Raw genomic sequence first — 26,249 nt, forward strand, 5'->3', positions numbered from 1 at the left:
TCGTCGAGTAAACTTGATTTGGCGCTTTCGTGACTGCAGGAATTACTCTTTGTTTTTTTCGGTAAAGTCACGTAGAAATAATAAAATGACATAATAGCGTACGACGTTCCGATTGCAACACAAGCAATCATCATCAGGTACAGAAGAGCTAAATTGAAGAGAGAGAGGAAACACATAACCGCAGATATATAGACGGAGGAGCACACTAAATCAAACGGGGTTTAGCAAAATTTGGAAACCATATAAAGCAACACAGACGGTCGGTCAAAACACAATTAACGCATGGTCTGGTTGATTACGCTATTTCATGTGTCTCTGTGCTAACTCGTTCTGCTTGGATGTCTATATATGTGTATGCGGTCCTTTTTCTATCACTCTCTTAAATTTCAGGGCATCGATGGAGAATTAACAGATTCAAGTCGTACAATGAAAACGAAACCACATCTACAGATCGCCTCCTCGCGATCTAAACACGGGAGAGAGCCTCTCAACTGAGAGACACCGCCCGACCACGTGGTGCTTGCAGTCAGACAACACTGCTCACGTGACTAAGGGTCATCACGATCTCCAAATCGCGGGGTCGAGGTCAACTCCGCTCATGGCTCCTCTGCAGGGGCAGCTCGAGACGAGCTGCTGCTGCTGCTGCCTTCAGCTGGCGCCTTGGGGGGGGGGGGGGGGGGCGGCAAACCTCGCAATCAACTCCCAAACCCCGAGAGCAGAAATTAATGCCGAGGTTTTTTGGTCAACTGAGAAACATTTCCACCACCCCTACTGTTTTCCGTTTAATGTTTTTGTAAGCGGACATCAGGTGTGAAAACCACAACAAGAAAATTTGAATGATTGCTTGTGTTACAGTCGAAACGTCGTGAGAATTTTATTGGTTTATATTTTTTATTATTTTATTGTTTCCCTTCTACGTGACTTTACCGAAAGAACAAAGAATATAAATCCCTGCAGTCACGAAAGCTTTCAATCAACATTTAATTAGAATTCATATCCCCTCTGTACGTGCACGGGAATTGAAATGACATATTTTTTTATTTTTTTTCCCTCGAATGTTTTCACCCCCACGTCACTTGGCACCCGAGGTGACCCCCTAGTTCGGCTGTAAGGATGGGTCACCCCTGCTCCTCTGCTGGGTCAATAAAATAGTCACCACTTTCCTGCTTATGTCCTAATGACACACTGGTCACTTTGGCAACTTTCCACGGCTGGCTTAGGGCGACAGCATTTGTTTGAGCAATGGAGACATATTAACTTGTTAGTTTACTTCGAGAAAAGGAAACATTTAACTCTTTGGGTCTTTCGGTAAAGTCACGTAGATAGAAAAATAATAATAAAATCACGACGTTTCGATCGCAACACAAGCAAACTACAGTAGGCGGACTGCAGTCCTGCCTGCTGTATTTTTTCACTTGAAGACGATTGCTTGTGTTGCGATCGAAACGTCGTGACTTTTTTATTTTATTAATTTTCTATCTACTTGACTTTTCCGAAAGACCCAAAGAGTATGAATTCTTGCAGTCACGAAAGCTTTAAGTCAAGATTTAAACATTAAACAATTTTAATATGTAGCCATGCATCTCGTTGACACAACTTTACCCTAAACTTCGCACCACGTGTGCACGTATGGCGTGGCATCTCCTGGGCCCTCTCACCTCGGGAGCTGCCCCCCTCCTGCAGCTGTGGGGTCAGAGGTTGAGTGGAGGACACATAGGCACTACATACATACTCACCACAACCACTACATATACACTATCCCTTCTTAAAGTATGCGTACAAATGCGTTGTTTTTTTCTTCTCTTCTTCAATCCCAAGATGCTGCACAACATCAGCAGCAAAAGCGGGAGACGTAGTGGTGAAGACGAGCGAGATGAAGGCGGCTGAGCGTCGTAACGCGTTCCTGGCCCAGGGGAGGCCCGCGAGGTGCCAGGCTGAGTGGCGACCGGGACCCGGGTTGAATCGTCCACCACCCTGGGTGCCGTGGGGGGGGGGGTCTGGATATCTCCCACCTCCTCCATCCCCAAAAAACATTTTTTTAGATTCGACTAAGAGACACCCACAATAGTTTGTACAAAAACCATGGTATTTTTTGGAGTTCATGAGTGGGTTTTTTTTTTCCCGCTTCTCGGTTTCGGGAAAAAGTGACAGAGGGCCGATGATGATGATGATGATTGTTCTGATGACGGGGACATTGGAATGTGGTGGAGCGGTCGTTTTCTTAGCCCACAACCTCCTCCCCCTTGCACATCGACCAGGATGCGTCCGGGTAATAATTGCGGCACCGGTGGATTACTTCGTCGTGCTGTTCGGTTTCTTTGTTCAGCCCCAACGTTCAGCCGCGGAAATTGTTCTCATTAACAGCAACAAAAATTTGTTTCGATTTAAAGCTTTCGTGACTGCAGGGATTCATCTTCTTGGTTCTTTCGGTAAAGTCACCACGTAGAATGGAAACAAAGTAATAAAAATAAAACGTAATAAAATAAAATTCTCACGACGTTTCGGCCACATCACAAGTAGCCTTCTTCAGGTGAAGGAACAGAACTGTCGGAACGACAGCGCTTCAATGAACGCTGCTAAGATTCGCAGCGTCTTTTAAGCTTAAAAGACGCTTAAAAGACGCTGACTTTACTGAAAGAACCAATACGAAAATTTGTTTATAAATATCTATTTTATATATACGGAGCTGTTGCACGAACAGCGGGGTTCAGAACTGAGTGCTCTAGCCAGCTGTTGTTTATACTGTACCTACTATAATCACACAGGAAAGTCTGTCCTTAACGCTCGTGACGTCACTCCACATAGACCAGCCCCCCTCATTAATATTCATGAGCGGGTGACGTCACTCAATATGGAGTACTCCCCCCCCGCTCACTAATAATCATGCGCAAGTGAGTCACTCCACATCGAACAGCCCCCTCATTTCGATTTAAAGCTCATTAATAATCATGAGCAGGTGACGCCCAAATGGACACCCCCACCATTAATCATGAGCAGGTGACGTCACTCCACATGGAGCACCCTCCCCCCTCATTAATAATCATGAGCAGGTGACGCCACTCCACATAGAACAGGCCCCCTCATTAATAATTATAAGGTGACGTCCTCCAAATGGACCCCCCCCATTCATAATAATTAGCGGCTAACGTCACTCCACGTGGGCGGCCGAGGCACCATCACTTTGGATAAACTCAAGAGTGTTGTCGCATTGAAATTGGCAATTAGTTGGCACTCATTTGTTGCTGGCCCTGATTCAGTGATGTAAATTACATAAGCTACCAATTGTTATACTGTTGGGTCAAATGATCCCCACGTTCCAAATTGTGGATAAGTTAAACAGCAGATAAACCGTTTATACCGTTTATGTAATCACATGTTACGATTGTGGTTTAATGATGTAGGACAGGATTGCTATACTTGTCAGTAGATGCATGGCATGCTTGCAGTATGCTTTTTAGCAGACGCTAGTTGTGTATATTAAATTGACAAAAACAACCTCTCATCTTTTAAAACGTTTATTTTACACCATATTGAAAAAAAAAGATCTGTACAGGACAGCAGTTAATATGTACAATTCCCTGTGGTTATTTGTCTAAACCAATTCCCTGTGGTTATTTGACTAAACCAATCATCTACAATCACACTGTAAAGCAAACAGCTCTCTGCAAATCAGCACTGGATTAAATATGCAATCACCGACTCGCACACAAAACCCTAAAAACTCAGATGCCAGTAACGCCTACCTTTACAGCAACCCATAGGGTTTGGCAGCTTCGTATAAATTGCATTTCAAGCCCAACATCATCATCAATGTCGTCAATGTCTAAAGGGGTGGTAAAATGAGAACCACATTGGTGAAGCTCCTGCCGCTTAATGGGAAGTCATCAACGGTTGTCCTGTGAGCACACGTGTCCCAACCAGAGTAATGTGGAGTTTTCATAATTGATCGGCGGATTGCCAGCATGAGATGTGATCAGTGCTGCGTGTCTTATCAGAGCAAGGTCGCTTGATTGGATGGAAGTCACAGCCGTCGCTTGCCATTATAGGCAGACGTGCACAAACGTGACAATGTCGTAGGGATGAGTGTCAGATATGTTTAAGATCTACACATCTCGTCCATTCGTTCACCGATGTAAAGTGTCTTCGTGATCGCAGTAGTGACGTCACGCGACGTCATTTTATTCGGGCGAAGCACGTAAGTGACGTCATGTCCCCGAAACCGTTTCGCTTCTTTGAATCGCCCGAAATGTCATATCTTAGGCTCGATTTATTTTTCAGATGTGAGATTCGCGAACACAATCACCCCCCACAGCATGTAAATGTTTTAAGTTACCACATGTCATTCAAGTGACGTTAAGTGCCGCTGTAAAGTGCTCAGCTGATGAATAACGCAACACAGAGCCCGGACAGCCGACCACACGGAACACCGGGTGATCCAATTAGAGATACCCCCCACCGATGTCTGAGCCTCCTCCTTCTCAACAGCTGACTGAATTGTGCGAGTGTTAGAAAATATTCAATAGCAACTACCGTATTAAGATTGGCGTGTAAAGGCTTTGACATTTTCGTTCTTCCCGGCATGCTCCGTTCAGCACGGCTGAGTTCGACGTAGATGACAAGCTGCCTTCGGCTCACTCGAGGCGCTCTTCCGCATTTAAAAGGCGTAAAGGAAAGCGCAGTGATTTATTAGGTGGCAGGGCGCCGAGGAATAAAGTGACCGTAACAAGAGGACGCACGTGGGATCGACAGTGATGCCATTTGTAGCGCACACGACACGTGACGGGGCATAGATTGCCGTGACCTTGAGGCGCGGGGCCAAGGTCAGCGCGACTTGAAAGCGGGCCCAAGTCGGGGCGCACCGAGTACTGCAGCCACCGCGGTGGGGGCAGTGCCGGATTATCCTCGTTGCAAAAGTAGCTACAGTGTAGTAGTAGGAATCGATAGCTTGAAAGCATTCGGCGTGGGGCCCTTGAAAGTAGCTACGGGCCCCGCACTTTCAATGGCCCCGCGCTAAATGCTTTCAAGCTATCAATTCCGGTTCAGTGATACTGCACATGCTCTATTACTATAGTACTATACCGCCTTCAACTTTTATGAACGACCGGGTGTTTAAGGTTAGCGATTTGTCATATTATCTGGCCGTATAGAGAAAATGAAAAAAAAAATGCAATTACTTGACTATGCAAGTAAAAAAAATATACTGTTTTAATATTTACGCGTTGTTGTTTGATCTAGGGCCCCTTTATAACAACATAATATGCTACAGGCCCCCGTTCTGATCCCGAGTGTGGAGAGGCGGCGGCTGTCGGTCGTGGAGAGTTCAACGCGTGACCTCTCGCGCCAGGTGACAGGAGCGAAGGGAAATGCGGAGAGCGACCGACCGCAGACGCGCGTGGGCAGAGGCGATCTGTAAATGGATCACCCTGTATGTTCAATCGGGATGGTAATAATTCACCACCCCCGTCACCGCTTCTTCATTCAATTGACTGTCCCGATGCAGGTTCACAGTTCAATCGACACTGCGGTGAATGCAGCGGCCTCCCGTGGCTGCCAGGGGTCTTGTTAACCCCAATTGCGTGCGACATACACGGACGAATAAACGGCGTTGGTCGTACACCGATGCGGCGCGCCCAGCGCGCTTCGTGACACCCGTGTTCTTGACGCGGCTGTTAGGGTCACAGTGTGCGGCGGCGTCCTGCTATTTCACACCGGAAGCAGGTGGGGATGGCTTCACGTTTTGTGGCGAATCGCCCGATGACGCTGCTGGATGCAATCGACAGCGAAACGTCACGGAAGTCAAATGGTAAATGTTGTGGGTTTACTCCCTCCAACACACCGGTGGGCTGAAGTAGTCACTCATTGGCGCGTTTTATTTACGTGACAAATCCCTTACTGGCTGTGTCGGGTGGTGGAGGGTTACGACACAACATTTATACCTGCGCGACCTAACCCAAAAAAAACCTTTATTTATCTTTTAATGTGTGTTAACCTTCGATTTAAAAGGAACTTCTTTGCGACAGCAGCATGGCATTGAATTGTGATTCTATTTACAAAGTAACACTACTACATGTGTAAATACAGCAAACGTTTTCACGCCTCTGCGGTTTATTTCTGCAATGGGTTTCGGGCCTGTGCTGCGTTGCTTTCATGCGGGACGACGTCCGACGTTTCGCTCCACGCGCTGGCTAGCATCTGGGAGAAACTTCCCAAAAACGCTCCCAGCATATGCAGTCGCGAAACGTTGGGGACACCGTGCCGGAGAAACCCGGAGCGCAACTCCCTAGAAAAACGCATCGGGGAGAGCTGTGTACAACCACGCATGACAATGCTGAATGTGGAGACTTCTCACACTCAATTCCCCAACCGCACCAACGCAATCAACAGATGGGTGCAAATCATCGTGACCCGGCGAGACATGGGGAAACTGGTAAACAAGTAACATTAAAATTAACGATTTACCATCTCCACCGGCTTGCATCCATCTTATTTCCATAAACTTTTTTTTAAAAATAGTTAGTGCGCGAGTACAAACGCCTGAACCACATTCGTTCCTAACACACTTGCGTGGGAAGCATTCGACGGGGAAAGCTTCGCTTTTAATCACGATTTACCGAGGAATTTTCCAAATCGACACTATATATTTTTGTTTTCTTTTGTCTGCTTGCGAATGTTCAAAACCACCGGCTGATTTTTAAAACACGCGCACATTGGGACGTTGAATGCACGTTCAAAAAAAAAGCGCAGCGTTTTAAATTGTGCAGTTGCCGACGAGTAAGCTCGTGCTGCCACCCTTTGACACGTCATAGAACTCCCCTCTGTGACGTCACAAGCCATTGCATCACGAGGCCTACGTGCACCGGTTTAGAGCCAACCGAGCCTTCTTCCGCACACAATGGAAAGCGCCCGCCCCTATTGGCGTACTTGTATTTAACCAGTCGAGTCAAATGAGATATGTTGCATTCCGCAGTGGAGTTTGCGGTGCTGCGGAGGAGATTAATGAACCGATATCAAATTTAGTTGATGTGTCATTTTCAAATATCGCATTTCGTCCACGACACCGCCACACGCGTCAGACTCCTGTGACGCTACAACGTGGAGGTATTTCAACGCTCTACGACTGCAACTGCGCTTGAAATCTACCAGTCTGTTTACTTGTTAGTGCAATAACCACCCTCGAACTGCCGAATGCTTCTTCCGTACATTAACTGTACAAATGAACGGTTTAAGAAGTTACTTTTACGAGCCACCTTTCACGTCGGCAAATGCATTCTCTTCCATATTAAGTTAGTGCAGAATCATAAGACTCCTCCTGTGACCCTGCTCTTAGGTCTTTTCCTCCCGATTATCTCTTTGCTTCATTGCCGTACGTTATTTTATTGCTCATCAACTTTGGTGACCCAGTTCTCACCTGGTTAAACAAATACAACTTGGAACTCAAATAGCAGAAGAGCTGTACATGCATAATCTTACATTGCGACCACACACGATAAGTACGTTTAACCCTTTCCCGTTCCTATGACGTACGTTGTTCGTCATCAACTTTTCTCCCGATTCCGTTCCGATGACGTACGTATATGTAGAACTACGGCAAACGTTTTCACGCTTGTGCCGTTTATTTCTGCAATGTGTTTTGAGCCTGTGCTACGTTGTTACATTCAGGGCGATGTCCGACGTTTTGCTACGTATGGTGGGAGCTTCTCTCTCAGAAGCAAAGTTATTTTTACTTGGTCGGTACCGAGGCTCCCAACAAGGCCACGCGGGAGGGCGTGGCCGAGTTTGGCGCCAGCTATCGTAGAGTGCGGTCGTGTCGCTACAGTTCTCCGCGGTAACAATGTCTTTAAAAATGACGGCGCTACGACTCTCTAAACAAAATAAAACGCTGAGCCGCTTACGCGTTGTGAGATTCGGCGGTGAATGGGGACACCTGCCCTGCAACTTGCAGGCGTCTCAGGATGACGGGAAAGGATCAAACCAACAAGTGTGCCGAGTAAGATTTCACACCGCGTTAGGTCTCAGCACTGCACTCATTTTAGAATGAAACCAGTCTCTGCTTTTCGTGCACTCGACAAATCAAATACTTCATAAAACAGGGTAAAAAATAAATGAAATGGATGCCCTGGTCAACAATTAGCAAAATCCAAAATACATCGTACACCTTTTTATATATAGTTTATTTACTGAATTACCGCTCCGAAATATTGTTTATGAAAAATTATTTTGTCTGTTACACAATTCATTTTCACTCGAGTCATCAGATAGCAGACGCATCATGAATATTAACACTGTAGTGCTTCGGGTAGTGTACAGTACTTTTGCCAGGCTTCCATAAACATCCAAAACATGTGCATTAAAGTGCATAAAAAAACATGAAAATACAAATTGACATCGACAACGAAAACAAGACGTGTGCTTGGCATATTTTGGCACAAATCAAATTAAAAACACCTTCATGTCTCAATCTCTGCTTTTGAATTCATAACTTCTATACAATTAGTTAGTAGTATCCGACAATGCTAACTTAAGTGACCACCAAAGTTAATAAATACATTTCCTCCTTCTCATAACTGTGCACAATAAATAGCAATTAACGTGTACTCCACCACTACCCACGCCACCGGTCATCCTTACAATCGCATACCTGTCAACCCATACGGTTTACCCCGTATTCTTGTAAAGGGAATTGAGTTCAGGTTCAGACGGCGTACAGCCGTTTCAATATGGGCAAAAAAATATAGTCTATTTGTTTGTGTTTCTCCGTTGTGATGGGACTTTGTAGGATGAACGCTGAGATTTATAAGGGCACGGGTGTGACCAATAAGGTCTGAATTGGTCTGGAATAAGGTAGGCAACGATAAGGGGTTGACAGGTATGCGATCGGTCATACAAAACTCTCACGACCCCCCATTGCTACAGGCCCAGCTGTGTGCCACGTTTTTCTGAACCGGTTTCTTACAAGTGCGTCGAAACCTTTTCACGGTTTTTGCCACACAGCTCTGTCACCAAGGTGATTTCGGGATCGTGCCGCGTGCCGTTCAGCGGCGCAATGCCTCCGACACGTTTCGCTGCTCTTGCTGACGGGGAGCTACTTCTGCGAGCTGAAATTCATTCGAGAGCGAAACGCCGAGACACCTTCGCTAAACAACACGCGGTACAACCCGATTGAGAGACCACATCACGTTTCTATGAATATTATATCTTTTTTTGCTTCTGCCGATTGGTTTTGCTCAATGAGGGCCAAAAACAATTATGATAATAATCCCAAAAACAACTCGTGTGTCGTTTTCATTCATTTGGTCATCATCTTTAGGTCACTTACTGCCTTGCAGCGGTTTGGCCAGCGTGGAGTCTCTTTAACAGGGCAAGTGTGCTCGGGACTAACTCACATGTACAACACTCACTGGCAACCTGAACCAACGGCTCTTCCAACATCAAAATTAAAACAGGAAAAGTTACGCTTTATGTACAAAGACCCCTGTTTATCCGTAGGGACTACCGCGGGAGCATGTGAAGGCTGGCACGGTGCACGAGGGAACGGTGCGGCACAGGGCTGAACGCACCCAGGGCCGCCTTTGTCTTCCCCGCGCCGATGATCACACACACCTCGCCGGGACGAGTTCAACACCCATTCCACTTGTGCACATTTCCAGGATTTAAAACACGTGGATCAGCAAACAGCACGCTAACCCCCATTTACGCCTAACACACACGCAGACTTACAGGGGTCTTAAAAAAAACAGGTCAAACCTTATCACACTCGATTATGAACTTTAGGCACGCAGGACACAAAGGGAGAGACGCCTACATGCCCCCTCTGTAGGTGGCTGTATACATAGCAGCTTCACTCAAGCTGCTATGTATACACCCAGCTACATGCCCTCTGTAGGTGGATATGTAACATAGCAGCTTCACGCAAGCTGCTATATAAACACCCACCTACATGTCCTCTATATGTGGCTATGTACATAGCAGCTTCACTCAAGCTGAAGCCGCAGCCCTAACATTCTGCGATTCAACCTCCCCTTCCCTACCCCCCCCCCCCACTGAAAGCTGTGGAGCAGAACAAGAACCCTAAGTGCTCACAATCACTTGCTTCCCAGCAGTTGCCTTGTGTGATACATTATTGCTGGGCAGTACAGGTAGTACCAATACAATATCACCTGTGGATATTGCATATATAAATATCACTCCCACTGGGTATCACTCAAGAGCCAATGCCTTGGTCGTAGTAGTACTTGGTATCCAGACATTTCCTCCGAAGACATAGTTGAAGAACAGGTTTTTTTTCACTGCCGATATCGAATCAAGTGGATTCATCACGGAAGGCTTTTGCTTTCGATCTTATTTATCGCTTAGACTATGTAAATGTGTCGTACACCAACCATCGTTTCTCGGAATGCTGGTCGTGATCACCGGCGAAACGTCGTAAACTCAAATTGTAAATGCTGTGGGTTTGCTCTCCAACACACCAGTGTGCTGAATTAAAACTAAACTTTTTATTGTACCAGGATAAGGCCCACAGAGCTATGTAGCTCTTTTTTAGAAGCGACCTGGCCACAAATGATAGCTCAATGCAGTGGGTCATTATGTGGAAATGTATAGCAGTCAAATATTCTAAACGCCTGATGTTATTTCTAAATGTGGAGGAAAAAACCAGAGGGGCCAGAGAAAAATCCACGCAACCACAGGGAGAGAGACACGCAAACTCCAAATATACAGCAGGCGTCAGGGTCGGGATCGAACCCGAGACCTCCTGTATACCTGGCGAGGCAGTTAACATCTCTTCACCGAGGCGCCCTAGTAGTAACTATAATTGGCACATCCTGTTCACGTGCCAACCTCTACTGATTGGCTGTGTCGGGTGGAATTGGGCGTACGACACGTTCACACTAACACGATCCGACACAAAAAAACGTCATCGTAAATTAAGTGGAGTTGACGGGCCACTGAGGTGTTCCCCAGACCAATATCTAGTCAGAAACGTGTGGGCTTCAAATGGGAGTCAAAACCCTGGACTGGTATCGGCTTCATTGAGCCTCATCAGCCGGGCATGGACCGCTAAAGTGAGAGCCACTGGAAGCATCACACCGCAGGCGTTGCTCGCGCTGCGTTCAGAGCTGGTGCAAGGGCACCACAAAAAAACACTCGCGCACATTCGTCAAGAACGCAGCGGAGAGAGATGCTGTGAACAAGAACCATTTAGCGGGAATGTCACCGATTATACACTCCTACCCCTTTTAAAGGCCACAGCGTTATTGACGGACGCGTTGCGTTTTCGTTATGCGTCCTCTGTGGGTGAACCCGTGACACTTAGTTGTAATTTCACACACGCAATCATTCTGAACATCTACAGCTGGCTACGAGTTAACTCATAACTGCACGAGTAATGCTACCATTAGCCATGTCCTGTTGGGCTACAGCCACACACCTTTGCTTTTGGAGAGACAATGGCTCAGACTTGAAATTACTTTATAAAAGTCATCAAATTTTTGTAAGGTCATATTTACCCTATGGTGGTTTCTTTAACGTAAGCAATTTGACAAGTTTGTTAATGGCCTCGAGGCCATACTATAATTACAAAATATGAAAAAAATATATACCGATTTTTTTTATTTAATAAATTATACCAGTTCCAAGTAACTTTGGGTCTAATCCAATGGCCTAGAATCACTGTTGTTCACTTAAGGGTCTCAGAGAATCGCCCGAGTAAAAAAAAATACAACCTTTTCAATATCATCTCATCTTCAACGTCATAGGCAGCGTGACACAAGAAGTCAGCCCAACTTTCCCCAATGCGTTGGTGAACACGTGCATGCACACGTGCATGCACACGCGCATGCACACGCGCATGCACACGCACACTGTTTACACCGGCGATCTATGCGTGCGTGTCCATGTGTGCACATGCCTGCGCCTTTGTTCGGGATAAGGATTTGCATTTACAGGACGCTTGACTATCTCAAGCAACTCAAAAGTGCCTTACGTCACCATCTCCCCTCAACCGTTCCAGTACCCTTCTGCAAGTCTAGCCAATGGGAGTAAATTGATCAAATTTGAAGATATTTTATTTTTTATTCTACCCTGGGGCCGCACCCCGATCTCTGGAGGCAGTCGTCGCGAGGGTTCTCAGCAGGCGGGGAGGTGCTGGCGCAGGACGTCGCGCGAGGCCGGCGGGATCCTGTCGGGAAAGCGCACGGAGAAGTCGACGACGAGGTCGCCGCGGCGCGAGGGAGCGCGCGGGAAGGGCAGCCCCTCGCCCGCCACGCGCCGCGTCAGGCCCGGGCGCACCACCTCCGTCATGGAGAGCGACAGCTTGCGCCCGTCCAGCGTGGGCACCTTCACCGAGCAGCCGCACAGCGCCTGCCCATCGACGCGCACCACACGCACGGAGATTAAGATGACGATTCCCTCCCCGACAGCCTTCCTTGCAGCCGAGTTATTCACTCGTTTTCAGAGGGCGGCCACTTTCGCCGATAAGACGTCATCGGTGTGTGAGGGCCGCCGCGCGTTTAAAACCATTGGGGTTTGACAGCAGCACAATGATGACGATGATGGGGGGGGGAGAGGGGTGTTGTTACTCTTTGTGCATTGCCAGGGGCCGCACTAAAGGCCACCAGGGGCCGCCAGTGGCCAGCAATCAAGAACACTGCTTCACACAGAACGTTAGGGCGAGGGGTGTTGGCGACCACCTATTATAGCCTTAAAAGACTGTTGGGGCAAGTGCTGCTAGCGAGCACTTATGAAGGCCGCCTTTGTCTCCCGGATAGCGATGTTTACACCAGGACCGGTTTAGATCATCGTCATTGGTGTCGGCCGTGAGCGGTAATCGAACTCGGGTGGCCGGGTTTGTAGCGCAGCGCGGCTCCAAACAAAACCCCCAACGGCCACCTCGGCGAAACGCAACGGCAACTTTCCGACAAAAGCGCGCGGCCCACCTCTCGGAGCGAGACGCTCGCCGTGTAGACGATGTCGGAGCCGTCTCGCCGGAACAGCGGGTGCGCCTTGTCCTTCACCACGAAGACGACGTCGGCCGGGATGTTGCGCCCGCCCTCGTCGCCCTCGCGCGGGAACGTGATCTTGGTGCCCTCCTTCCAGCCCTTCTTGATCTCCAGCGTCAGGATCTTCTCCTCGGTGCGCGTCGACCGCCCGTCGGGGTTGAGCCTGCGCCGCGAGATGCGCATGCGCTTGGTGCAGCCGCGGTAGATGTCCTCCAGCGACACCTGCAGTTCGTGCACCACGGGGGGGTCCTGCGTGCGCCGCCTGTGGTGCGAGGGACCGCCGCCGCCGCCGCCGCCGCCGCCGCCCAGGCCGAACGCGGCGAACGGGTCGTCCGAGTCGATCTCCATCGCCTCGCCGCCGCCGCCGCCGTTCATGCCCAGGCCGCCCAGGCCGCCGGGTCCGCCGCCGCCGCGACCCGAGCCGAAGAACATCTCGAAGGGGTCGGCGCCGCCGAAGAAGGCGCGGAAGGTGGCGTGCGGGTCGCCGTGGAAGGAGTACGTGAAGCTGCCGCCATTCTCGTTCATGGTGGGGCCGTTGCCGGGGTGCCTCGCGTTGCCCGCACCTCCTCCCTTGAGGCCTAGAGGGGAGCGAGGCAGAAGCGGAGACGCGCGCGTGTTCGTCAACGCCTATCCCCGAGACGTAGCGGCATTTGCGCGCCGTACGATGTACACGGCGCGGTATTACGATGTTCAGCGGCGCTGCCCTGTGGGCGGTTAGGGTTCGCAATCCGGCGGTCGCTGGTTCGTTCTCCGCGCGCGGCTGTTGAAACGACGGGACAATTTCTTAAGTCGCCACCCAGCAATATACGTGGGTAGGCCGCAAATAAGTCGTTCGGGCAGGCCGCGTGTGGTGGGCTCGAGTGTGGGTACCCCCACCTCTTCCAAGGAGTCTGGTCGGTGATGGAAGAGTAGGCCAAATACCCACGAGTGGCTCTCTAGAACTCCCTATAGTGGAGGACCTTCCTCCAGCATGAGCAAGTAATTTCTGGGCCGCACTTTTACCTTTAATTCATGAAAAGGTGCCGCCCCGTTTAAAACATGTACAGAATGGTTGCCGTCGTTCTTCGCGGTACAGAGCCAGTGGAGGCAATTCCACATTCCCATGACGGGAGCCAGTCTCTCCATAATACTTCTATCAGTGGCTGGAGGGATCGCATGCTGAAGAGACCCACAGCCAGGATTTACACACACGGCAGATTAGTGAGCAAGTTTTACTTGTGAAATGATAAAGGCGCAGTCTCTGCAACCGCTCGCTAATGCCACTGCTGGGCCTCCACTAGAGGGAGTTCTAGACAGCCCCTTCGAGATGATACTTTACCACCCCCCCTTCCACGCTTGCGGGCCACACGTTTCGCGAGAGGTTGCAGTGTCCAGACCTTACCCCACCGCACGCCATCTACACATTTATACCGCCGAGTGGATGTATGTACGTTTCTATTGCACTTCTTTTCGCATACCGTACATGGCCAACCGTGCCCATCGGAGGTGCGGGTGGAGAGAAGTGGAGGGGCAGGGAGGATTTAAGAATGCACTATCAAAGTAATGAGGGCTCGGGGTGAGCATCTACATCAAAAGGGGAAAAACCCTATTATTATATTTTGGTACTGGCAAAGGAGGTATAATGATGTAGATGCTCACCCCGAGCCCTCATTACTTTGATAGTGCATTGTCTTTGAGCTGTACGCCTTTTGGCGTCATCTGGTCGAGCACCAATTGGGCCCGAGGCTCAAAAGAAAGCCGTCCCTTGGTGTGGACCAATCAATTTCAAGGACAATGCATATATTATCATAGTATGTTTTTTGTTTGCATTTTGACTGCAGGTATTGTGATTAATGCAGACATGAATCCTTGTAAAAAGGTTTCAGTCTTGTTGCCAGAAAAAAGGGGAAAAACCCTATTATAAGAAGCACAATCACTTGCGGTGGTCTCTTTAACCCCATCTCTGGACGTGGGCCACCGATGGAAGATTAAGCGCCTGCCCCGATGTTTCAACTGCGCGCGAGGACGTGTTGGCTTCTGTTTTTTCCACGCGTGCGGTCGCGCCTCTGCCGCCCGCTCTCTAGAACGTTCGTTCCGGCCTGCGAAGAGCCGTGACTAAAGTCGCCCCGCTCAGAGGCCCCATGACGAGTGGTTGCGCAACGCCAGCCATGAGATCACTGCTCGTGTTTGCTGCTGCCTACAAAACAACCGTGGCGGTGGCTCATCCGGCGACTTGGGACACGCAGCTTGCGTTGATCGTATTTCCTTACTAAAACTGTACTATACTATTTTAAATGTTACCAGGTCAGGCTCACTGAGCTGTATAGCTCTTTTTCAGAAGTGACCTGGCCACAAATGATAGCTCAACGAAGTGGCTTATCACAAGGAAATTCATCGCAGCCAAATACTCTAAACGCGTCGTGTTAATTATAAAAGTAAAGAGAAAAACCTGAGGACCTGAAGAAAAATCCACACGACCACCGGGAGAACATGGAAACTCAAAATATACAGGCATCAGGGTTTGGATCGAACCCACGACCTCCTGTATACCAGGCGAGGTAGTTAACATCTCGCCACTAGGTCACGTTACAGTTTGAGGAACAGACTCGTAATGTCGAAGAGACTAAATTTTGATTTAAAGCTTTCGTGACTGCAGGGATTCATATTCTTGGTTCTTTCGGTAAAGTCACGTAGAAGGGAAACAATAAAATAATAAAAAATGTTTCATAAAATATAAAACAATAAAAGACTTTTGCTGATATTTGAATATTATGGAGGTGCTGCCCTGCTGTACCGCTCGTCAGTTAGTACACTGGCCGCCCAGCTCCGAGCCTGATACCGACCCACCTAGATCGTAAACATGCAAAACATTACTAATACTTATAGCAAAACCTACATTTATATGGGTTGCATTATTTTTGGCTGTGGTGTAATGGCCAGCAGCCAACTGGACTTGCAATCCAGAGGTCACCGGTTTGACAAATTTCTCAAATTCCACCCCGCCCCTGTCCGCCCAGCAATATTTCGCGCACCTCCGATCAACACGGTCGGCCACGTACGGTGCGAAAGAAGTTCAATACGCATGCAATGTAAATGGGTTTGCAACAGTCTATTGGCAGGTGGTCACGTTGTGGTGAGGTTAAGTGTGGTTATGCCACCCTCTTTCAAGCCATCTGCTAGCCAGTGTGAAGCAGTCGGATACCGACCCTCTGGAGGGGCTCTGAAGAGCTCTCTCTCTCTCGTGAGTCCATTCTGTCAGCACTGCCATGAGCATAAAATTACAGGACTGCACCTTTTTCATATTGTAGAGCAGTATAGCAAGTAAGCTTTACGTTTGAGTGGTATCCCCTGCAGCCATTGTGCTGTCTTCACGCGTTAATTCAACCCGCGCTCATATAAGGAACTGACCTTAAGGAACTGACTCGTATTCATCCTGAAAACAAGTCTGGAGACTCAGTGGGACTTTACTGATTAGATAAATTCTATTTACTGCAGGATGATATAGTTACTATGTTATTGTTGTTGTTCGACAAAAATGATTACGAATTGGCATGTGTTGTGCACGCTTTCAGTTATGTATACACGGATTTAATCACTGCTGTATTTAGTACCGATTTCCGTTGGTATTGGAGATCCGAAAACATCCTTGCGGAACTCTCAGAGTCAGCAGAGTATTGCGTTGTGTCAGAAATCGCCCATGGAAATTGACACCTCACAACTACTTCTGGAGTCGCCTCAATATGCCTGCCTCTATTACCCGGCACGAAACAGTACTCCTGTAATGCCAGCAAAGGAGCGGTTTGCGAAATTGTCAGCCATCCAATTATATTTAATTTCACCCTCGGAGGTGGGTTAGTTAAACTATAAACTAAACAAATGTTTTTATTGTAACAGGTAAGGCCCACTGAGCTGAACGATGTGGGCGATTACGCGGAAATTAATAGCAGACAAATACTCTAAACGCGTGTTGCTAAATGTGGAGGGAAAAGGGTGGAGGACCCGGATAAAAAGCCACACGACCGCGGGGAGAGAGAGACACGCAAACTCCAAATAAACAGTCGTCAGGGTCGGGATCGAACCCACGACCTCCTGTATACCACGCGAGGTAGTTAACATCTCATAGCCACCGTGGCGAGACGTAAAAGTCAAATATTTTGCGATTTTTGTTGTTGACGGCATCATTGGTGACCATACTGAGACTATCAACTTGCCACAATTGAGAGAACCTGGTTTAGTCATGCATGGCTTCCATTATTTTTAAATGGAATGAGATCACTGGCTGGTGTGGTCGCATGACAGGACCACTTATAACTGCGCTGAACATAGACGCTGCACTTTTAAATAGACGTAATGACAGACCCGGTAGCATCATTACACATTTACAAATTTTGTACGAACAGTTTTATGCTCATGTTCGTCTGCCTCTCATTTTTATTTTGTTGAAAAAAGATGTATACGGCCATATAGGCAAAACTTAATTTACAAAGCAGGACCAGAAACGTTTGTTAACTATAGTAGAAGTGATTTCCTGTGTTTCAGTCATCCAATAGACCTGTCGGAATGAACAAAAAGTCAAAAGTTTATCTGCTCAAATCACAATTGGGCGACAGTGAACCAGTGGTGAAGAATTCCACATGTCTATGGTGTGGACCACTCAGCATGTTTACGTTTAATTCAAGAGATGAAATTAACCCGTCAACAAATGTCACTGCCGTATTGAGTCTTGTGTTTATTACATAATTGGTGTCAACGCTGAGCAGTGCTCGTTAACAAAGACGTCGTGTGCTTCGCTCGCACCGCAAACACAGTAGCAACATTTGTTGGCACACGACGGCCAGCTCTTGAAGAGTCCAGTTAGACCTTGCGTGTGCGTGTGCGCGCACAGGGAAGCGTACAGGCAATCTGGCTGCATATTCCTCATTACGTGCAGGCCAGAGAGGGAGGGTCCTTGTGGTCCATTGGGCCAGACGAGTCCCACAACTTCATTTCATACGGCCCCGCCGGCCACACGAGGGCTTCAACGACACACAAAGGTGGTGCGCAATGCGTGCCCAAAAAGTTATTGGCCTTATCCAGACCACCAGCTCCGAAGAACTGACTGCACGTGGTGGCCAAATTTGCCGCTCAGACCAACACCTCGTCAGGTTGAGAAAGTGTCGCTCATCCCAACGGGGAGCTTTGAAACAAAGGGCCAACCACCTTGAAAACGGCCGGCTAAACGGAATTTATCACTGCAAGGATCTTAGCCTCACTAATTGGGCACTGGAGGGGAACATTTGAACGGGCAAAACTTTCTAATTTTAGCATGCTCAGTCACGTCTGTCGCTGCGAGCGGCCGTTTATGCTCAGGTCGACACACACGGTCACAGTTCCCTTTTGCGATTGTGAAAGGTTGCTCCTGCTCGTCGTGCGCATGCTTTCACTCCAGTCGATGTTGTTAGTCGTGCAGGGGTCGGCAACGTGCGGCTCCGGAGCCGCACGCGGCTCATTTAGGACCGCTTTGTGACGTCATTATTAAGGACCACAGTCTCTCGTCTTAACACGCTCTTGAAATTTTGAGGGTTTTTTTTTTACCGAATTCGAAAACAATGCCTCTTCCCATTGTGTCGGTGGCCGACCCGTGTATTTGAGAAGCAGGCAACAAGACATCGCACTGGTGCGGCAAACGTGGGTTCCTTTCGAATAACACGACAATGTGTGTGTCAATGTGGAGGCCCGCTAGACGTATCTGAGAGTTCTATTCAGGGCCCCAGTAAGGAACATGTTCTGCAGTAGAGGGCAACATAATGCTGCTATCTCCACCTACCAGTAATTCAGCTAGTCCACACAGCAGTACAACTAGACCACACAGCACTACCGCTAAACCACCAGGCACTACTACCACGAGACCAACCAGTACTACCACTAAACTAACCAGCACTACCACTACACCACCCAGCACTACTACCACTAAACCACCCAGTACTACTACCACTACACCACCCAGCACTACTACCACTAAACTAACAAGCACTACTACTAAACTAACCAGCACTACCACTAAACCACCCAGTACTACTACCACTAAACCACCCAGCACTACTACCACTAAACCACCTAGCACTACTACTAAACTAACCAGCACTACTACCACTAAACCACCTAGCACTACCACTACACCACCCAGCACTACCACTACACCACACAGCACTACCACTAAACCACCCAGCACTACTACCACTACACCACCCAGCACTACCACTACACCACCCAGCACTACTACCACTAAACCACCCAGCACTACTACCACTAAACTAACCAGCACTACTACTAAACTAACCAGCACTACTACTAAACTAACCAGCACTACTACTAAACTAACCAGCACTACTACCACTAAACCACCCAGCACTACCACTACACCACCCAGCACTACTACCACTAAACCACCCAGCACTACCACTAAACCACCCAGCACTACCACTAAACCACCCAGCACTACCACTAAACCACCCAGCACTACCACTACACCACTACCACTACACCACCCAGCACTACCACGCACTACCACCAGACTACTATAGGGAATGAAACACTAAATGAAACTAAACTGGAGGGAATGTGCTCATCGGCTCAGATGGCTTATGTGCTATTAAAAGGAACAGCCCTTACGCGTGTCCGTGCGTGGCTCACTCACTCACAAACAAAGACAAAGATCCTCCCGCATAGCCTTTAACGGACTGTTGTGGCAAGTGCTGTTAGCGAGCACCTAAGGCCAACATGGCACACGAGGGGATGAACGGCCAGCACCACGCCCGGCCGTCTTTGTCTCTCCATGTGCCAACGTTTAATACAAATAACACCAGGTACTCATTTAAGGCTAAGTCGACCGAGGAGAGGCCCAGGACCGATTCAGATAATCGTCACCAGTGTTGGTGGCCGTGAGCGGGAATCAAACTCGGGCCGCTGGATTCACAGCGCAGCGTGGCGCTAACCGCTACACCTACCTACCGCTCCCCACTCGCTCGCACACACAGACTAACGACGCCACTGCAGCGGGAGCAGCAGCACAGATTTCTAGAAATTTCCATCGCGACATCAGGAGTTGACGTCACCCGCTGTTTTCCCGCAGTGATCCTCCGACTAAGCCACACGCTACGCCGGGCGGGCGGGCGGGCAGGCGGTGTTCACATCTGGCTGGGTACGATGGGCGCCCTGGTTAAAGCGCTCGGCTCACATTTTGCAAAGTCGTGAGTTCAGATCTCCAGTCGCGAGTCATAGTGCTGGGGTTAAACAACACGAGCAGTCAACAAGAGGTGATCCCCATGGAGATGACTGATCCTCTCCATAGGAATGTGGAATTTCCACTATTTGCTTAGGGCTAGCAACAGCATGATGAGCATTGCTTCTCGCCGATACGAGCGCAGAGTCACATTTTCGGAACTTTGCTATTCAAACAAAAAAACTGGTTTTACTTCAACGATCATACACAACAGCAAAAAATCACTCCTTTGAAACGACGTGTAAACTGCGATCGCACTGGCCAGGGCACGCCATGTCCTTGTATAACGGCGGGGTTGTCTCTGATGGGGGGGGGCTAAACGTTCTGGGAGAGCTAAGTTTAACCCTGAACAAGTGACCTCTTGGTGGTTTGTATTTTTAGCCCGAACCAAATGCCACGGGGCCACATATGCATTTTAGGTTCTGCTCTTGTTGAGGGTGCGGCGATACGGACGCGCAACTTTCTCAATCTCGTGCCATATTTTAAGGCTCGCTTTTGGTAAAACCCGCGGTCCGTCCCCAAAGTAAATGTGGGAAAATGTGCCAAGTGAATGGCGATTGTAATTCAGCTGTCACCAAGCAATTTGTGGGATTTGTGAGGGTTTCAGTGACATCTGTACAAATAAGCATTCGAAATGTTATCATTATTAATGTGCTTTATGATATTTAGCCAGGCTGGCACGGGGCCTCAAAATGCCTTCATCCAGCAGTGGATTAATCATGGCTGATGATGCTGATGACTTAGCCAGGCATGCCCTAATCAATGTGTCTCAAAGCTTTTTTGTAAGAGGGCCTTACTTGGAATGTTTGGACAATACGTTAATAATGATAAACAATTAAAACAAGGAATTTACAGGCCTTTGACAATGTGCTCATGGATATGGGCTGGGTCAGTCAAGAAGGTTGTTTGACCATACTTCCCCACGCTGGTCAGCAAATGTTGATGAAGGGGTGTGGGCCCACGTCCAGTTCAGATATCACTCGCCACTGATAACAGCTGCGGTCGCTATATGGCGAAGTGCGCTAACCACTGTGCCACCACTCCACCCATGTCATGTTTCATGCGTCAAAGCCACGCACGTATTGTAACACAGGTGGTTAACTCTTCTTAAAAAAAGGGCAGCACAATTATGTCAGGCTTATTTTAATAATTCACAAGCTTTTTAGTGGCTCGTAGACCATAGATAGAGTGGCTAAGATGTACGCGCGAGTTGGCTTGCAACAACAACGTCCCCCCAGCGTACATGACCACGTTTGTGGGCGCGTGTTTAGGATGCGTGTCAGTGCTACGCATTCAAATATCCCCGATGCCAGAGCAGCCCTGGGATTCCTGTACGTGTGGCAGGCGTGTGCGTTTAAAACGATAGACCGCATCGGCTATGTGCGCGCGTGGGATCCTAGACGGTTCTGCCACATGCCCCAAGCAGCTTCTGTTCGGCTGCGTAGAGGCGGGCGAAACGGGCACGACACGGGGTGGGGAAGAGATGGAGCTGATGCGATATGGGAGGATGTGGAGCTGAGTGGACCTGCCGAAGATCGGTACTGGCAGTGTCAAGATCGGCCTCTGTGGAGGAGGCTCGTGAAGGATGCTACTGGGCAGTTGGAGGTAGTCGCCCTCCAGCAACAACGGAGGGCAGAGGAGCGACGCTCACAACAACGAGCGGAGCGCCGGGCGAATAAAACGCAGCAAGTTGGCACAGTGGGGGGGTACTGATGGTGGTGTGCATCTGCCGGTCATCTCAGTCAGCCAACCCGTGGCACCTGGGTCTGTCCCGAAACCTTCTGTCAGCGAGCCTTCGACATTCTTCTACAATACACCACCCTCTCTTCAACACACTACACTTCTTTAACACTCGCTGGTAGCTGATAGCTCGAGTTAGTGGCACCTCGTCTCGTTCACTAACAGTTAAAGATGAAGTATAGTCCACAGCTCGTGATATTTCTACTGCGTAATGTAGAGCTAATTCCTAGTTGGTGATGGATATGGCGAGTGACCTCTAGCAATACCTCTGCTGACAACTAGTTCACGATTCCTTCTTAGTTATTAACTATTTAATGACAAGTTATTGCCATCTCGAGTTAACTTCAGCTGATTATAAGCTGAAGACATCTGTGGTTCGTGCTCTTTAGTTAGTGATAACTCTACGATCACGTTCGTTCGTAAAAGATAGCGAGTGACTTGCCAAGTTCATTACCTCAAGCGAGCTATTATAGCTCGTCAGTGAAAGCTCGTGACATGGATCTCCAGACAGTAACAACTTTAGTTCAGAACGTCCGCGTCATCTCTCATTCATCATCTCTAGTTATCAGTAACTCTAGATGATGATAGCTAGAATTATTGCCAGCTCGAGTTGATGTTTGCTAGTTCGCGACCACACCAGTCCAGCACTGGTTTATATCGCTCGTTGGAAACTAAAGTTAATCACCGTTCACCGTCATGGCAGCGAGTGGTCACTCTGCAAGGAGATGACATCTTGAAGGTTGGCACAACCTCCTGATTGCAATCCTTGTGCAGCCAAGACTTCACTTAGAGCTGGAGCATGGAGATGATGATAATGATGTCTGTGGGTGCAGTGACTACCTCTGGGTATGTCTACGTCTATGCATGTACACGTTTTGAAGACTTATTAAGATGATGATGATGGTAGAGATGGTGGTGGTCATGAGGATGGTTCCCGTGATACTGCTCCTACTGATCATGATGATGATGATGCTGATGGTAGAGATGGTGGTGGTCACGATGGTTCCCGTGATACTGCTCCTACTGATCATGATGATGCTGATGATGATAGAGATGGTGGTAGTCATGAGGATGGTTCCCGTGATGCTGCTCCTACTGATCATGATGATGCTGCTGATGATGATAGAGATGGTGGTGGTCATGAGGATGGTTCCCGTGATACTGCTCCTACTAATCATGATGTTGATGATGATGCTGATGGTAGAGATGGTGGTGGTCATGATGGTTCCCGTGATGCTGCTCCTACTGATCATGTTGATGATGATAGAGATGATGGTGGTCATGATGGTTCCCGTGATACTGCTCCTACTGATCATGATGTTGATGCTGATGGTAGAGATGATGGTGGTCATGAGGATGATTCCCGTGATGCTGCTCCTACTGATCATGATGTTGATGATGCTGATAGAGATGGTGGTGGTCATGAGGATGGTTCCCGTGATACTGCTCCTACTGATCATGATGTTGATGATGATGATAGAGATGGTGGTGGTCATGAGGATGGTTCCCGTGATACTGCTCCTACTGATCATGATGTTGATGATGATGATAGAGATGGTGGTGGTCATGAGGATGGTTCCCGTGATACTGCTCCTACTGATCATGATGTTGATGCTGATGACAGAGATGATGGTGGTCATGAGGATGGTTCCCGTGATGCTGCTCCTACTGATCATGATGTTGATGATGATGGTAGAGATGATGGTGGTCATGATGATGGTAGAGATGGTGGTGGTCATGAGGATGGTTCCCGTAATGCTGCTCCTACTGATCATGATGATGGTAGAGATGGTGGTGGTCATGAGGATGGTTCCCGTAATGCTGCTCCTACTGATCATGATGATGGTAGAGATGGTGGTGGTCATGATGATGCTGATAGAGATGGTGGTGGTCATGAGGATGGTTCCCGTGATACTGCTCCTATTGACCATGATGTTGATGATGATGCTGATGATAGAGATGATGGTGGTCATGATGGTTCCCGTGATGCTGCTCCTACTGATCATGATGATTATGCTGATGCTGATGATAGAGATGGTGGTGGTCATGAGGATGGTTCCCGTGGAGCTGCTCCTACTGATCATGTTGTTGATGATAGAGATGGTGGTGGTCAAATTGGTACCCATGATGCTGGTCAACACAACTCTGTCGGTAATGGTGCTTACTGTCCATGGATGCGAAATGACATTCCTACTGATCACGATGATGGCAATGATTGTGGTGATTATTATTATGCTGCTACTCGTGAAAATGGCCATGAAGCTACAGATCACGACGATCCATCTAATGATGGTACGGATCCATGATTATGCTGCTGCTGTTGATGATGATTGCCCTGATAACTGCACATGACACTGCTGCTGCTGCTGCTTGTGCCGACCATGATGCCACTATTATACCTCTACGACTGATCAAGTTCGAGCGACATTGATGTTTAAATGATTTACACTGCTGCTCAGATTCACGACACTGATGGTGGTGCTGATGATGATCACAACGCTGCTGCAGGTGACACCGATGATGTTACACACTGTACAGGCTGGTCCAGATGTCTTGTGATCCCCAATTTAATCGTACTCCTAACATGTTTGTTCCCTTTGCATGTTAATTTCAGTTTTAAATAACTCCTTACTTAAAAAAAAACGTTTTAAGACGATTAAACGGGAGAGGTGGGTCACCAGACATCTGGACCACACCCCCGGCATGCCGCACTTCTTTCGCACCGCACGTAGACAACCCCCTCCCTCACCTTCCTCGCCGTATCTGTCGAAGACGTCCCTCTTGTTGGGATCGCTGAGCACCTCGTACGCTTCGGCCACCTCCTTGAACCTCTCCTCGGCGTGAGGGGCCTTGTTCTTGTCCGGGTGCCACTTGAGAGCCATCTTCCTGTACGCCTTCTTGATGTCGTCGTCGCTGGCGTCGCGAGCGATGCCCAGGATCCTGTAGTAGTCCTTGCCCATCGCTTCGATAAGAGGAGGCGCTCGCTAACTAACACGGCGAGCTAGTGCTGCTTCCCACCCCCACCTAAAGATGATTTGTGTTGTTGTGTTACGAGTCGCACTCCGATGTTTGTGAAGAAGGTTGCTAGGTTTCGGCTCGCCGGGTGCGTCGCTGGCCACTTGTGCTACGGTTCAGATTTTTTTTGTTTTTAAAAAAAAGTTCCCCGTTAAGTCTATCAAGAAGCGTGTCGGTCGTCGAGTTGCTCAGAACTAAGTGGAGCGCAACACAATTGTTACACTTGTGCGTGCAACGCTACGCCGAGGGTCTTCCGTTTGCGCTCGCGGAAGTGTGTGTGTGTAAGGTGGGTGCTGTTTGTGTCTGGCTGTACGTGCGGTGTGGGGTTGTCGCCGTTACAAGTGTGTACAACACAGCCGGCGAAGCTGGGAGGCTGTCGAGTTGGGTCTGCACGAACACCGCTGACCCGGCGTCTTGTTGCTCAAGTACCCCGCGAGATGTCACGCGTGTGGGAGGGTGGGCACGAACACTCGCCTCGCACTCTCTCTTATTAGATAACGGATTAACGAACCTTCTCTCTCAGTCGTTGTACGGATAAATAAAACCCGCCAAAATCAATACAGTCCAAATACACAAAATCATACCAGCACCAAGCGTTATAAAAAAAATAAACTACATAAACGCACTCGTAATTTAGCGAACGTATAAAATTAGCGCACTACTCTTAGACGCGCGTCATGCCCCGTTGTCCCATAGACAAGGACCCCCCTTGCACTGTCCCAATAACCTCCCCAACCGGGCCTGCCCTGAGACAGTGAGGCGCGTAGTTGCACAGGGGGGTGCGTGGGTTACACTTCACACTGCCACACAAAGCCCTGCTGGCCCGCGTCCCCACGCCGGTACGTGTATATATACGACCCCTGTGTGTTTGAGACAGCCCACACACACACGTGTATATAATACACACACACGTGTGTGTGTGTGACACGCTGGCTCTCCCCATGACGTCAATTCTAGAAGCTTCTACGCCCCGCCAGCACGTTCTGCCCTGACGTCACCGCCGCCCACCCCTCCTCCCAGCTGATCGGACACGCCCATCGCACTGTAAGCGCCGCCCCACTCCCGTCAAACCACGCCTACTTCTCACCTTAACCACGCCCGTTTGTCGATTTAGCCACGTCCCACCAAGAGAGCAAGCCCCGCCCGGAGCCTATCCGTGGCCACGCCTCCCTCCCCCAAAGCGCGGCCCCGCCCCCCGCCGCCTGTGGCAACGCCTCGTTTCTCTTTAGTCACGCGCCGCTGGTGGGTTGGTCACGCCC

The 26,249-nt window shown here is 48.8% G+C and overlaps 1 protein-coding gene across 1 annotated transcript; it reads right to left on the bottom strand.

The window, feature by feature from the left end:
- Positions 1-3,499: 3,499 nt before the first annotated feature.
- LOC116951887 (dnaJ homolog subfamily B member 4-like) lies at positions 3,500-25,978 on the bottom strand. The gene is made up of 3 exons (XM_032970705.2): positions 24,725-25,978; positions 12,933-13,573; positions 3,500-12,357 (listed from the first exon to the last, which is right to left on the bottom strand). The coding sequence occupies exons 1-3, from the start codon at positions 24,933-24,935 to the stop codon at positions 12,124-12,126; spliced, it is 1,086 nt and encodes a 361-aa protein (XP_032826596.1). The 5' UTR covers positions 24,936-25,978; the 3' UTR covers positions 3,500-12,123.
- Positions 25,979-26,249: the final 271 nt, after the last annotated feature.

This window comes from Petromyzon marinus, chromosome 44, assembly GCF_048934315.1.
Source record: "Petromyzon marinus isolate PM22_M1 ecotype Great Lakes invasive population chromosome 44, UKy_Petmar_22M1.pri1.0, whole genome shotgun sequence".
Classification (NCBI taxonomy): Eukaryota; Metazoa; Chordata; class Hyperoartia; order Petromyzontiformes; family Petromyzontidae; genus Petromyzon; species Petromyzon marinus.

What these genes read in the sequence shown, in the direction of transcription:
- LOC116951887 (XM_032970705.2), bottom strand. Translation starts at nt 24,935, where the DNA reads ATGGGCAAGGACTACTACAGGATCCTGGGCATCGCTCGCGACGCCAGC. An exon ending in CGACAGATACGGCGAGGAAG is followed by an intron (nt 13,574 to 24,724) that starts GTGAGGGAGGGG and finishes GCTCCCCTCTAG; the next exon opens with GCCTCAAGGGAGGAGGTGCG. An exon ending in CGAGCGTCTCGCTCCGAGAG is followed by an intron (nt 12,358 to 12,932) that starts GTGGGCCGCGCG and finishes GTCGATGGGCAG; the next exon opens with GCGCTGTGCGGCTGCTCGGT.